The sequence below is a fragment of the Carassius carassius genome, chromosome 36 (assembly GCF_963082965.1).
Source record: "Carassius carassius chromosome 36, fCarCar2.1, whole genome shotgun sequence".
Taxonomy (NCBI): domain Eukaryota; kingdom Metazoa; phylum Chordata; class Actinopteri; order Cypriniformes; family Cyprinidae; genus Carassius; species Carassius carassius.
Window position 1 is genome coordinate 10,268,073 of NC_081790.1, and position 15,527 is coordinate 10,283,599.

General features: G+C 36.7%; 1 protein-coding gene across 5 annotated transcripts in view; it reads left to right on the forward strand.

Moving 5' to 3' along the window:
* The window catches only part of rxraa (retinoid X receptor, alpha a), a 156,085-nt gene that overhangs the window by 118,931 nt on the left and 21,627 nt on the right, over positions 1–15,527 (forward strand). For all 5 annotated transcript variants that reach the window (XM_059526197.1, XM_059526194.1, XM_059526196.1 and 2 more), the window contains one exon: positions 2,097–2,335. In XM_059526197.1, the coding sequence (XP_059382180.1) occupies positions 2,097–2,335 (239 nt within the window). The remainder of the gene's footprint in view (positions 1–2,096; positions 2,336–15,527) is intronic.

Genomic DNA, 15,527 nt, shown 5'->3' on the forward strand with positions numbered 1-15,527 from the left:
AAGGAGGTGTATAAAGGAACTGTGAGCTAGATGAAAGTGAGCCAAGAACAAGGCAAGGTTAGAGAGAGGGGAATTTACAGTCATGGACTCAGGAAATATGGCCTTGTCACCCAGGCAAGACTGACAGATGTTCCTCCCTTGTGTCTTGATGACAGCTGACAGCATGACGAACAGGTTCAAGGAGATCGGAGGAGTGGAGAATGGGGTGAGAAGGGAAGCAGAAAATGAGTCTGCGTCTAATCAGATGGCATCCTTAGGGCCTTGACCTTGTATCTCGCGCGCAGTCTCTTTCTTGCTCTCTGATTTCTGAAGTGTTCCCCAAGCCCATAAACACGTACTAGATTAGGTGTGCTCGGTTAAACTTCCAAGAAGTCCAGTCTCTGCATTTCCTTGCCAGCAATGTTCTGAACAATCAAAGGTGCCAAAATAATTTCTGTTCCAGAAATTAGTGAAATGTCTATGAAGGCATTATTTCGAAGTATCAATTTTGTGCTCCCAGTGTAAAGACTGTACCAAAATTTTAATTCACTAGTTAATTAAAATGCTGTTTCTTTGTGTTTACGTCTGTTTAGGCTTATTAGAGTATTGTTCTGTTATTTTGTCTCCATTTCACTTCTTATGATTTGGTCACTAATAGATTTCTATTGATTGTTATTATGCTGCCGTACAAGGTGCAATAGTGACACAATACACAATAGGTAGTTAGTGTATTTAATTGTGAATATGTTTTATAAACCACAAGCGAGCATGCAAATATAAAACAATTAGTGTAAAAGTATAATATAAATAGATCAATCAAGCAACTAGTGTAAATATATATATATATATATATATATATATATATATATATATATATATATATATATATATAAAATTGTTAAAGGGGTGGATGATTGTAATTTCAGTTTTTTAACGTTAGTGTGTAATGTTGCTGTTTGAGCATAATCAATATCTGCAAACTTACTAAGCTGAAAGTTAAATGCAAACTGAGATATCGTCTTTTAAAATTCTGTCAGTTTAATTCAATTCAAGTTTATTGGTATAGCGCTTTTTACAATACAAATCGTTACAAAGCAACTTTACAGAAAAGTTTAATGCCTACAAAAACGGCTCGTAGGGACTACATCAAGCTACTTCCCGGGTTTGTGACATCACAAACCCTGATAAACCACGCCCCCTCAGGAACATGCAACAAAGGGATGTAAATTAGCTAACCAATCAGAGCCCATCACATATTTCTGAGGGAGGGGCTTCATAAAAGCAGGAAATGATCAGTGTATTAACACGAGAAGGGACAGAGTGGTGTGGAATTATGTAAAAAATAATGTTTTTTTTTATTTTAAACAATTATGCATTAACACGTTAGACTGCACCCCATAAACACAATAAAGCCTAGAAAAAAGTCCACCACCCCTTTAAAGTTTATTTTAAAATTGTGTAAATCATATTAAATTGTGGAAGAAAACAAATTAACAAATTCTGTAAATGTATAAAAAATTGTTCATTTATTTTTTGGAATTTTATACATTGATTTTTCCCCCTTATAGACATGGCTCTGAATCAGCTTTGCAGTTGATATAAAGGTTTTGCAAACTGCCAATGAGCAAATAAAAACAGCTAGTCTTTTTTTTTTTTTTTTTTAAGGGAAAATGCATTAGATTATAATAACTAGCATCTCCTTTCACTTGAAACCTGCCTGATATGCTCTCTTCAGAAGCTCAGTTTTGCCATGTGGAGGAAAAATTGCTTCTAATTATATTAATTTATGGTAAATGATTCACAATCCACTAATTGGTGACCTCTGCGCTAGATGATAAAGAAGTGCAGTGCACCCATGTGACTGTCTGTCTTTTGTTACTTTTCAGAATAATCATGCAATGTAAGGTTCAGCAAGCGTGTGAAAAGGTCCCAACAGGGCTTTCTCTCTCTCTCTCTGTCTTTCTGTCTCTATGGCATATAGGCTTGTAGCTGTCTGTCTCACGTCTTAATACTTACAAAGAAAAAATAGTCTTCTTTCCAGATGTTTTTTAGCGAATAGCTGCAGACTAAAACTTTGGTAAATGTTTTAATCACTTCTTTCCATTTTCCTCCCACAGACTCCTCGGGACAGGTGACAGCCTCTCCTCTTAGCTCACCCACGTCCCACCGGGGCATGCATCCGTCACTGCTGAGCCCGACTTCATTGGGCCCCTCGGGGTCTCTGCACTCCCCCATCAGCTCTCTGAACTCGCCCATGAACGGCCTTGGCTCTCCCTTTTCTGTCATCAGCTCGCCCATGGGGCCACATTCCATGGCGTCACCCGGGATGGGCTACGGCCCCAGCATCAGCCCACAGGTAGGGCCACACTCTGAGACCCTCCATTAGAGCTGTATTTAAAGAAGCGCTCGAATCCAGAAATCATATTTGTGCTTCATAATTAAACATTGTTACGAATCGTTCTGTTTAACTCGTCCATTCTGTCTCGCTCATCTCTCTTTCCAGTACTCTCGCTCAGTCTGTCTTTTGTTCCATAAATATGCCTGCACATCTCTTTGTCATTTAAAAAAAGGCTCACAATTAAGACATCAAAGCTGGCAGCGTCCTAGTTTTCTTTGAAAGCCTGATCCACAAGAGTGAAATGGTTTTTAAATTCACGTGTATGTGTGGGGGAAAAGTGAGAGTTTTTTTTCTCATTGATAACTGTCCTGGGCTTTTTCGCCAGGCTTTTCACTCATTGTAAATTATAACATTGTCCTTTTCTAGAAAGTTAAAGTGGATACAAACTGAAACAAAACAAAACATTTTGAGCTATGTATGAGGTTTATTCATCACATAATCCAGTTTAAGACCCTTGAAGTACATGTTTGATAGCTTGGAGGTCTATAGTGTATTTCTGTAAAATACTGTAAAATTAATTCAAATGTTCTCTTCTCTAATATGAGGTAAGTTAAGGTTAAAATAGCAATGAAAGATACCTCTTGTTAATGTTAATTTCTACTTTAATACATATAGTATTATATATTTGTGTGGTGGTGGTTAACCCTAAATACTATTAAAATGACATTTTTACCAGATATTTCACACAAAAATGTTTTAGTTGGAAAATTTGAACATTTGAATTAACCCAGGACAGAAAACATTGATAAACAATTTCATTGAACTTGCTGTTATTTGGTAGGTAACAGTTGTCAGAGTCCAGCATGCCATCCAAATAACAAATATATTGGTTCAATTCAATAGTTTCCTTCCTAGACAGTTTTCAATGAGCCATTCATGATCAATCACATCGGTATCTGAAGCTTCAATGGTCTGTACTGTACAAATGCTGAAATTTTGAGTGCAGATTTGGTTATTGCATTGACTTGTGACACAGTAATGAGAGGTGTCTAGAGAAACCAGTTTCCTCTTTACACAGCAGTGTTCATCTCTCTCTCTCTCTCTCTCTCTCTCTCTCTCTCTCTCTCTCTCTCTCTCTCTCTCTCTCTCTCTCTCTCTGGGTGGGAGGCAGTCATGGGGTCTGATTGAAGGTGATTTGAGTCAGACGGCATTTGTCACTTGTGTTTAGCACTCGGCTGACTGGCTGTTTTCAGGCCCAGCCGGGTGGAACGAGGTTGCGACTCGGTCCCTCTGTATTTAACCTCAGAGGATCTGGAACAGGCACCCCACTGACACCAACCGCCCGGCAACACGCTATGCAGCTCCACAACATTCAACATGCACATGACAAGAGTCAAGATCAGTCATCGTTTTTGGTCCCCAAATATGCGTTTCAGAGGTTTAACACCAGCAAATTTAACCACTTCCAAATTTCATTTTTACATCGGAGTCCTTAAAGTTTGCCAACAATGGGCAAGAAAGTTTAATTCACTTATTTAATTTTCACTTTCATAAAGACCACATTTATGTAAATAACCATAAAGGACCATTTTAACTAAATTAAACCATTAATTATTTTATTTGTATTAATGCTGTCAAATCTATTAATTTTGATGAATCGTATCCAAAATAAACGTTTTACACAATGTGTAATGTGTACAGTACTGTGTATATTTATATGTATATATAAATACACACATAAATGCAAATATTGGAATACTTAAATGTTTGTATATTTTTTCAGATTTAGATATGATTTATATTATATGTAAATATACTACATATATTTATTAAATATATATACGTATAAATATACACCGTACACACACAAATAATGTATATTCATTTTTGTAGTTAGTACTTGTAGTTTTTTTTTATCAATATTATTCTTTTTTTTTCCTGTGGCATATAAATGCTTAAATGCTCTCGTTAATTTCATTTATTTTTATTTTTATATATATACATTTTGTAATATGCCAGCACCTCAGGGTTTTGTCTCAGATGTCTCAAGTGTTCTGCTGGCAGTGTCATGGCACCTACTGAGTGTAAAACAATAGGTTTTTGTTTTGTCTGGTTTAGTGTGTCTGTATTTAGTCTTTGTACAGTTTCACATCATAACAGCGTCCACCTCTCTAAAACAGCATTCAGCTGGAATGCATTTACAATGCACATTTGTTTGATCTGGATTGTTGCTTTCATGGATAACTCTTTTCTTTTGAAATGTTCGGATTGGCCACACTTGGGGAGGTTGGATTTGACAGAGACGACCATCAGTGGTAGCTTCAGTGACTCAGTCTTGCACACACAATCACAAACGCTGTCAGCCGCCTGTAGACCTCAATCCCACCAGCCCTGGCACAGCACAGACTCTGCCGTCTCCCAGCAGCTGGCACACATTATGTTAGAACGTGGTTCGGTTTACACTTCCAGTGACAGTCACAGCAGAGACACTGCTCTGTCTGCATAGAAGATTCCCAGAACCTTTGCTAGCTCTCAATTCAGCCTTAATGGCTTCTATTTGTTCAGTGTGTACTGTACGGGAAGTTGTTACTGGAAAGTATTTAAAGTGTAGTCAGAATATACTTTTGGAAAAGTAGATAGCTATACTACAATAATAACAAGCGATAATTACAGTAAGCTACTTTAAGTGGGAAGTATTTTTTATGTATGTTTGTATGTATATTTATACAAATCATTTAATAAGAATATTTTCAATCAGTCAGAGCAAATGTAAAATAGTAAAGTCTCTGCTTTCAATTATATATACATTGTGGTACTGTTCTAAAGGTGCATCGAAGACTGAAACAGAAGAGAAGAAATTGTTTAATAAAATCTTTTTTTTTGCGGACAAAAAGTATTCTCCATTTCATAACATTACAGTTGAACCATTGATGTCACATGGACTATTTCAAAGGGGTCCTATTATGCTTTTTTACTTTTACTTTTAGTCATTGTATGTTTGGGCATAAAAAAGATCTACAAAGTTACAAATCTTAAAGTCCACTCCAAAGGGAGATATATTCGTTTTTAAAAAATCCCTTTTCAAGAACTACAACGAACAGCTCGTTTGGACTACAGCATTGTTTTCCGGGGTTTATGTGATTTTACAAAGTGGCCCATTAGAATATCACTAAAATAAATCCCACCTACAGAATTCCATCTAAAAAGTGATTTAGCCTAAAAAACAACAACGTTACTAGTCTTGCAGTATCCGTGCATGCAAAGGTTCTGCGCAATCCTCTTGTTTAATATTTTCGGGGTCTAAATCCGGCTCAAATTAATATGGCAGTATTGACGCCATCCTTAACTATACCAGAGCAGATGGAACTTGCTGCTTTGGCAAGGTGTGGGGCAGTACTGAAACACCATCTAAGCTGTTCACCAATCACAATGCACTGGGAGAGCTAACCAATCACAACACGTTTCTTTTTTTCAGAAGGCTGGCCTTCATCAAACCCTGAACTAATCGATCCATTTGTGGCTGGGGAGAAAAGTATTGTAATAATGTAAACCATTGGTTTTCAACCTGTGGTCCGCGGCCCCCTAGTGGGTCGCGATGGTATTGCAGGTGGGCTGCCAATTACTATTAAAAGAAATAATAATATTGTTATATGTAAAAATGAAAATAAAAATAAGTCATAACATAATAACATCATTTCATATATATATATATATAATTAAATAACAAAAAATAAATATTAAACTGTAACTATGCTTTCACTATTCCAGCTCGCTGATTGGTTTAAGAATAAACCGCCGATTTATCTTAGATATTTTTGCTGCATATGCTACAGAACAACAGCAGTTGTGCCAAGCGGTGCCAGCCCGAGTTATTTTCTTTTCATTGCCAGTTCATTCAATAAAGAGAGTTTACAATCTAGCTTCTGAGTTCTAAGTTATTATCCCAACAATAGCAGGGACAGTTAATTTTTTTGCAGTGAGCCGCTCAAACACATGTGTTTGGTTGTGTGGGCCGCGAGTTGAAAAAGGTTGGGAAACACTGATGTAAACTATGCGAAAAATAATGCGTTTTATGAACCACCAGGCGTGAGAAAATGTTCTATCTAGTACACCCCCAAAACAAACAGAGCGTAATAGGACCCCTTTAACTATGTCCTTACTACCTTTCTGGGCCTTGAACGTGTCAGTTGTGTTGCAGTCTATGCAGGGTCAGAAAGTGTTCAGATTTCATAAAAAATATCTTCATTTGTGTTCCGAAGATAAACAAAGGTCTCATGGTTTTGGAATGACATGAGGGCGAGTGATTAATGACATAATTTTTGGGTGAACTATCCCTTTAAGGCTCCTGCAGCTGCAGTCTGTGTTAGGTACACATATTTTTGGTTTTGGGATGCAGCCGTTGTGGTCCTGGACGCAGGTTTGGGGATCGTCTAGTTAGGAAGAGCTGTCGTCGTGTCTTCACTGTCATCCTGTGATTCATTAAATAGCAGCAAGTACTTGATCCCATGACCCCTGTGGTGCCTCCCGTCAATCTGGGCTGGAGGTTGTGACCTTATGACCCCATGGACAGACATCTACTGGTTTATTGTACAAGTTTGGGCTGCAATGAGTAAAAGGTGTTTTGAGAGTGGTGTGTGTGTGCTTTTTATGTTTACATTGTTTTATATAATTTTTCACAATAGTTCTTAAGTACTAGCCTGATAAGTATAGCTTAACTTCTATTTAACCTGAAATATTCCTTGAAATATTGGCGTGATGATGTGAATTTGATACATTACATATGCAGCCAATAGTTAACTTTGAGAACATATGGAGAAAAGAGAACTCATGAGTTCAGACAAAGCGAGCACCCCTTCAGGAAAGTATTTGCTCAGCTCTGTGAAGCCTGTGGGGGGAGTAGGATAGAATACAAACTCTGGCCTTGACTGCGATGCTTTCACAGGGCCTCTAATGAGGAAAATATGTCTCTTTTGTTATTTCGCATTCAGATGTGATCCCAAGGTTTGTGGGAAGAGGGTAAAGAGAGAACAAAAATATAAAAGCGACTGATCACGTTTCAAGTTTCAGCTTTATTCACTTTCAGACTTTGTCTGTTAACTCCTTCAGTGCCAGTGTGAAAATCTTAGCCAAAAATCACTGCTTTGATGCTCGGATGCATTAGCATTTGAATTTTAATTGGTTGCTAACATGTTTTAGACCAAAGTCAATAGTCTCTGATATTCTCTTCTCTAGATATTATCACTGTTCTTGTCTTAAGCATTATTTTATTTTGTATTTGTTGTTTTGTTTTCAAAAGTAGTCTGCTATTCTGATTTATAGATATTACCAGAATTTTAATTTTACTTTCGATTTTTTTGTGTGTGTGTGTGTATTTTCTTTTTTCATTTATGATCTTTAGACTTTTTTTTTATTCTGATCTTTTTTTTACTGTCTTGTTTTGTTTTATTGTATTATTTTATTAAATTTATGTTTTAAATTGGTAAACAAGCATGAACTTTTATTTTTAACTGAATGTGGGACTTCTGTTCCAACAGACAGCAGATTTAAGCATCGTGCTTCGTGCCGTCTCTGGTCTGAGCGAATGGTTGGTTTGGCACTTAAGTGCGTTTACAGTACAGCTCAGTCTCTAAAACAATTAGCCCCTATTAAAGAAAGTTCAAGCTAAGTTTAGATTCAAACTGATATATTTATGAAATATGAAGCACAAACATCACATTAGCAAAAGAAACTCTTATCTTGGCGACTGTTGTTAATAGGCTTTGTGCGCCAAACTGTATGCTTGCTAAGAAAGACAGAGAGCTCCCTTGAAACTTCTAACCCAAACCTGGGTGCACAGTGACTCCGTTCTTTCTAACTTTTAGACTTCTATTGAGAAAAGCACAAGTGAACTGCTCTTAAGGGCAAAACACACTGAGAGTGTGTGATTGGAGGAGAGAGCACTTTTAATAACAGTTGTTTCAAATGTTCTCAAAGGGGCTCAGCTTGCAGGGGATTTTCTAAAGAGGCAGAATAGGGGATTTTGATGTTGTGCACAAAAGAATTGTTTGCTGAGTGTGGAGAGATACACAATGCACATTTACTTTTTTACTTCGGCAAAAAAACTTACTTCTCGCTTTCTACCTCTATCTGTGTCCTCAGACGATGTGCAGAGTCCATGCGGTAGAAGCTGCAGATTTTACCTGCTAATTGCTTCCTTGCAACCTTGATTCTTGTACACAAAAGCCCTTGAACACAAAGCTGATGACATATTTTTCAGCTTTTATGGTTTATTTCTCAAGTAAAACCTTGAAATTAGTGGAGGCATTATCTGGTGAGCTCAAGGACAGCTTCTTTGCTTTGCATTTTGTTTGCTCTGCATGCTTGTGTTTTGTTCTTGTGAAGGTGCCTCATCCCAAGGTCCAGACTGACGATTTTTTTTAAATGCATTTTATTTTATTTTATTTACCTCTGTTAAAAGCGTCAGAGCATTCACTTATTTTTTTAATAATAAGCATTTACAAATCTCCATGTTTCGTTTTGGGTTTAACAATGCAGGCACATGGCAATTTTTGCAAACACTGTGCTCCAGTGTTGATTATCCACACTCAGAGATTAGCTCTGGATGCTGACAGCTGTTTCAGCTCTAGGCAATTATTTCACCATACAACATTTCTTCAGAGGAAACGGCTCTACAGTTATAATCTGTCTTGGCCCAGCGCAGTCTACCAAAGCACAGACATCATGCACAGCAGGAGCCAGACAGAACGGAGCAGCGGGTAGCAGATCTGCCTCTCTTTTCTCTGACTTCCCCCAGTGCTGGAGTTGCATGAGGCTGCAGGATAGTGGTTGGCCACTAGTGTTGTCTTGATTGCTGTGCAGATCATTTACATTTGGCCTTGGAGAGGATGATGCAGCTTGCTTGGATTCAACAGAAAGGAACAAACTCTCTTATCCAGATATGACATCAGTCTTATCCATACATATGGAACGTTTTCTGGAGTGTTCATGTGTGTACATGCATGTGCGCCTGTGTGAACATAAAACACTTAGCTGTCAGCAATATAAAGGCAATATAATCTGGCTGAATGGGATTCATGCATGGGGTAAGAAGAAATAAAATATTTCTACATATTTTTAGATTCATAATAGCAAACCTACAATTCAATTATCATCTCACAAACAATTGGAAATAGTCTATAAACTCACTATATATATATATATATATATATATATATATATATATATATATATATATATATAATTAATTGTTTTATTTTTTTTACTTGTATTTATCTCCAATGGAAAAAAAGCTTTTAGTTTACTATTTCTATTGTTTATGATATATTATGTAATTCCTATTGTTATTTTGTAATTGCTAATTGGTCGATAAACAGTATTTCAATAATATTCTGTATAATATAAAAAAATATATATATGTTATGTATGATATATGTGATGTATATTTACTTGTATTACTTTTTTTTCTTTTTTTGAGAATTGAAAAAATGGTCTTTGCATTTTTTTTGCATCAATCATTTCTGTAGTGTTTGTATTATGATACGGTTCTGATGGCTGTCAGGCTTCCAAAACTGCCTTAAGATCCGCCTAAATGCTGCATGCTTAAGAGCTGAACACCCTGTCGAGAAACATTTCACTGCAAGAACCCAAATGACACCGACACTCGCCTTTAGGGCTGATACAAAACAGGGCTAACTTACTGCTGCTGACAGCCGTATCCACAGGGACGGCTCCAAATGTGTCTCCCACATCGCTACTGACAGCAGCCTCTGTGAGGTCACACTCGGCGCGAGTAATGGGTGTGAAAGATCGGAGGTCAGATGTTGAGTGGGTTATCAGGCAGAGGGGATCGGCCCGGTGCCCTACAATGGTTCGAGATCAGGATAAGGTCGCCGTTATCAGCAGAGCTTTTCCATGTGCTGATGTACACATCCCAGTCAAGCGTGGATTGGGGTTGGAGTTTGTTGTGATGACAGGATGACGTAGAAGTCAGGCTCTGAATGTTAAATAAATGTGTCATTTATAAAATCAGATGCTTAGATGTTTAATAATTCCTTAAAATAGGCATTATTAAACATCTAAGAGACAAACATGCATAATTGCTTTTGTGGATTGGTTTTCTGTTTTGTTTTTGTGGTTTTCCTGAAAAGAGAATATTTAAAATATTTAAATATTTAACTAATTATCATTTAGGTAAAAGTTTTCAAAATCTTCAAGGAAATCAGATTTACATAATTTTAAGTGACTTGAACAAAACAATAAATGAAATCATTTATCACAATTATTCATATTATAGTCTGTTTATATTAATGACAGCTGTGCAGCTTTATTGTATTTTCACCAGCTAAAAAATGGTTTTAAGTCAGTTATTTCTATCTTTTGATGTAGTGTGTGTCAGTAGGAAAAATGAAGAAACTGAGACAGACTAAATCCAGGTTAATATGGTTAATATTATGAATGTATGTAATTATTAATTTAACATAAGTGGATTTTACTCCATTTTACTTTGGTAAAATCACTGCATTTTATAGCTTTGAGACATTGATTTATGCATACAAGGCAAATACACTTTTTCCACTGTTAAGTAGGCATCAGATGTTCAATAGGGCTGGGTATGAATTCAGATGTTCCATATCGATTCGATTTCGATTCACAAGCTCTCAAATCGATTCGATTTCGATTCTTGATTCGATTTTCGATTTTCGATTCTCGATTCGATTTTCTATTAGAGCTGTAATCGGGCTTTAAAAGTTAAGCCCGACAGGACCTGAGCCTGACAGATTTCGGTACATTTTGTGTTGAAAAAAAGTACATTTTTTATTGAAAGCTTTTTAAAAGCCAGAACCCATTTACAGCCCGACATGTAAATGTGACGGTACCAGGTTTCTTTAAGTACCGGTAGTACCGAGGTCCCGTTCAAACCCGGTTCAGCGCTATGATTTCCGCGAAGCAGAAAACGAGGACGGAATCTCAAAATCCAGTCATGAAAATGAAACTTACATTTTAATATGGACAGTCATGGAATTTGTCAAAGTTAGCATAAATTAATCAAATCAAATCTCCATATGGACCAGTATCTGTAAATGTTAAGCCGCAAAAGTTGTTTGAAATATGAATCCGTGTTCTGCGCGTGTCTGTGTGAATTAATGAATGGCAGAGACATGCGGGTTTGTTTACTACATAGACTGAAGCGCATGACGCTTGCATTAATTTCAGCATCTGAGCTTGAGAGTTCTTTCTCCATCAAGCGATCTGAACTTTTCAGTTCATCTCAATGGACACACAGCGCACCTGTATTTGATGCTCTGTAAACTCTTTGTGAAGGCGCTCGACTCACCGTCGCTTTACTGATAGCGCTGTTTCTCACACATGCAAAGAGAGAGAGAGTGAGAGTCTTACCACGCTGAATCGACACGCTATATGTAAACTATTCTTTGTTGTCTTCTCCTGTCAAAATAATGGAGTTCATTTAGAATTATTCATATTCATTTTCGAACAAGCAGAAGACATACCGGTTTCTCCGGTAGTGGGCGGAGCTAATGCGCAAATGGCAATTTCATTGGCTGGCGCTGATCTAGTACCGTCCCTGTTTTGATTTCAGCAAATCGGTTTGACCGAACGCAGACAACGTGATTAATATTCATGAACTCAGCAGCTCATCAATTCATAGTGCATTGTATATACATTAGTATGATAGTAGAATTAGTAGTAGTATTATCTTTTAATAATAAATTAATATGATCTATTACTATTTTTTTACAGAAACCCTCAATGACCAAAAATATCTTAAGCATCACCACCAGTCTTAAGTTCAGTTAAAATGACAAATATGCATTCATTAGGCCTAAAAGTTATTTTTTACATAAAGGCATTGTGCTAGAAATATTACTATTATTTAGTAAAATGTATGTGATACTGCTACTACTGTTTAAAAAAATGATAGAACTTTATTTTTTAAAGAAATAAATCACAATATTTCTTCCATGTTTTAATTTTAATAGCAAATCCCCTTTATTTACCAAAAATAAAATGTGTTTAAATTTCATAAATTAAAAGACAAATTAAATTTGGGTGAAACTTGTTTACTGTTATCCATAATTATATAACTTGTAGAAAAACTTTAAACACAATTGTAAATAAGTATAAAGAATGGCATTGGTTTTATTTTTAGTGCTAAAAAGTTTTTTTTTTAATTAGCATATTTTTTGTGTTTTGCTTTGGTACCGAAATTGGTACCGAGAACCATGGATTTTCACTGGTATCGGTACCGAATACTGAAATTTTGGTACCGTGACAACACTAGTAATAGGCCACTTGGAAGTTTGAACAAAGGAATAAAATAAGTCCTCTGTAGCATCGTAATATCTCAGCACTTTAGCCCTAGGTATAGGCTTATTTAGCATATAAATAGGCCAACGCACCAATAAAACAAAGTCTTTCTTAAAAAATTTAATTAAGATAAATTCTAAATTAAGATGGGTATTTGGCAATAACGAAATTTATTAAGATAAAGGCTCTGCCGGATTTGCTCCGCCATAGCAGCTGACATAATAAAATAATAATGCCAACATTAGCTTATAGAGCCTACTCTGTCTACATTATGCATTTAAGACTCAATCAATATTTAGTTATTATTTGAAAAACATTTACTCACCAAAATTAGGTAAGGCCTACATGTTTTTGTGGATGGCTTCAGCGCGTTCCTGTGCTCACTGATGGTGCGTCCAGCAATATAACCCTCTGGCTCATTATTCGAGGATTCCCATTATAAACAAGGTCAAAACTTTTCCAAACCTCAGACTTGGCTTTAGTTGCTGGTGCTACCAAAACGTAATTGTCAGAGGCAAGCCTCCGTTTCAACTACTCAGCATACATTTTCGCTTCTTTCTCGCGCTAATCGAAACACATTACATGACCGCTCATTTACCGCACAAGCCCAAGCCCGTGTAAAATGATATAAATGAAGCCCGAATCGAAATGAAGTCCCGTCGGGTTCGGGCAAAGATCTTAAACTCTATTTTCTATACTCGATTCTCGATTCAAGTCAATGAATATAGATTTAATACAAATACTGTATGTATAAAAAAGAACAGTGAAAATAAGTTTACAATTGGGTAATTAATAAAAAGAAATTAAGAGCCACAAACCTGTATATTAAACTCTTTGAAACTTGGGTACATTAAAACAGAACCCATCTCTAATTTTCAAATGCATACAATTATGTTAAATAAATACAAGTTTGATGCAAAAAGAAAAATGCTTTGTTCTTGTCCACAACACTATCGTCGTCGTCTTGCTTACGAAATCTAAAATGCTTCCATACCTCTGACTTTTTATCTGAAGGTGGCATCAACGTCGAAAAAAGCACCTCAAATCCCTTTAAGCCAGTGGTTCTCAACCTTTTTTTCCACTAGGCCGCATTATGGTCCAAGTACAAGTCTCGCGGGCCGCACGCACATTGCGTCACCAATACAAACCAACCTGATTTATAATATTATAACCTAAATATTATGATATCTAATCGATTAGATTCATTGAAATAAATAAATAATTCTACTACACCTGAGTCTGTCGGGAGCTGAACAATTTTGTGAAATTCGGCTCGATGTAGTAACAGCACAATGAAGTTGCGATTGTAAAGCCTTTGTTATACTTTCCGCATGAGCAATCCGGATGCAGACACGGCCAGCGCGGACGCAGACTTCTTCCATTTATACTTCCGAAAGCGCACGCTGTGTGTGTGTTCAGCATATGGTGGGCTGCATTTGAATTCGTGACGGGCCGCGGGTTGAGAACCACTGCTTTAAACTGAATGAATGAATGACAGGTTCGTTGGTAACATCGCACAAGGCACATAAGAGGGTGACATCTAGTGGAGAAGATTGGTAATTAGATTAACGATAATCTTACATTCAATGTCTGCGGAAATAAATATGGAAAAAAAACGATTCATGGCCTTTGAGAATCGATTTTGAATCGACCACATTTTTAAAAAAGATTAATCGAAAAATCTATTTTTTTACCCAGCCCTAATGTTCAATATTGCTTTTATTTGATGTTCACTCCTCTCGAATGCTCTCCACTTTGCCTCAGTGTGAAGTTGCTTTCTGGTTTTGAGAGGTGAGCATGTGTTAAAGTTTGCTGCTGCAGGATTTGGTTTACCCTTTGGAGGGAAGTCTGTTTTTCGGCTTGGTAAGATCAGCTAATCTACTCTAAGGTCTCACATAAAATGTATCCGTTCGTGGGAGCATATATGACTCCTTAAGCACCGTTCAAGTCTGAATCTTGAAACAAGAGCAGATTGATGTGATGAGAGTTTTGAACCAAGGCTAAAGTTGCAGATTGAACTTGATGTCCATGGAGGCGAATCTTGAGCTTTCCACTAAGAAAGAAATGGTCAAAACATTCAGCTGAACCATGCTAGATTATAACATTGTTGAATGGAAATGTATGAAAAATAAAAGGTCGTTCACTTGCCATACTTGCGTATTTTTATGTTCTTATGCACTATGCTTTTATGCATCAGACAGATGTTTTTTAAATGGTTTTGATTGTTTCAATGTGGCCGCCTTGCACAGTAAGTGTAGCGTTTTTGAAAATGCAGTGTCAAGTTAAAAACACTTATATGCTTTAAATACCTGCATTCCATTTTGTTACTTAAATGTAAGAACATCCTGCATGAACGCCTCTGAGTTTATATCTTTGTGAGTGACAGATTACTGGTAAAATAGAGATAAAATTTGTGACAGCAAAGCTCTTTTCTGTCTCTAGCTTATGCTTGACAACCAAGTGTCAACATCTGTAGCGTACTTGCACAAATGATGGATGGATACATGGTCTTGTTGAGTTGACTGGTATCTAACACTTAGATCTGCCATGACTTCCCTTTGTTAGTGAGTTTTTAAGGTCAAGGCTACTGTTCTTTCTCCTGAGTCAACACTCACTGACTCTGTTATGTGTTTCACCACAGATAAACAGATCTAGAGGTGCTGACAACTTGTCTCTCTCTTCTGCTCAGCAGCTTTGACACATAGGATAAAATAAACCATGACATGCCTGCAAGAAATTAAAAGTGTAGTTCTCTTAAAATTCACTAGAAGAAATATTTGCTATAGCAGTTACTCCAAACCTATGCGACTTCCTTTTCTATATGCCAAAGTTCAGATTTTTTTATTTTTTATCCAATTCACAAATCAGAGTCATTCCATTCAAA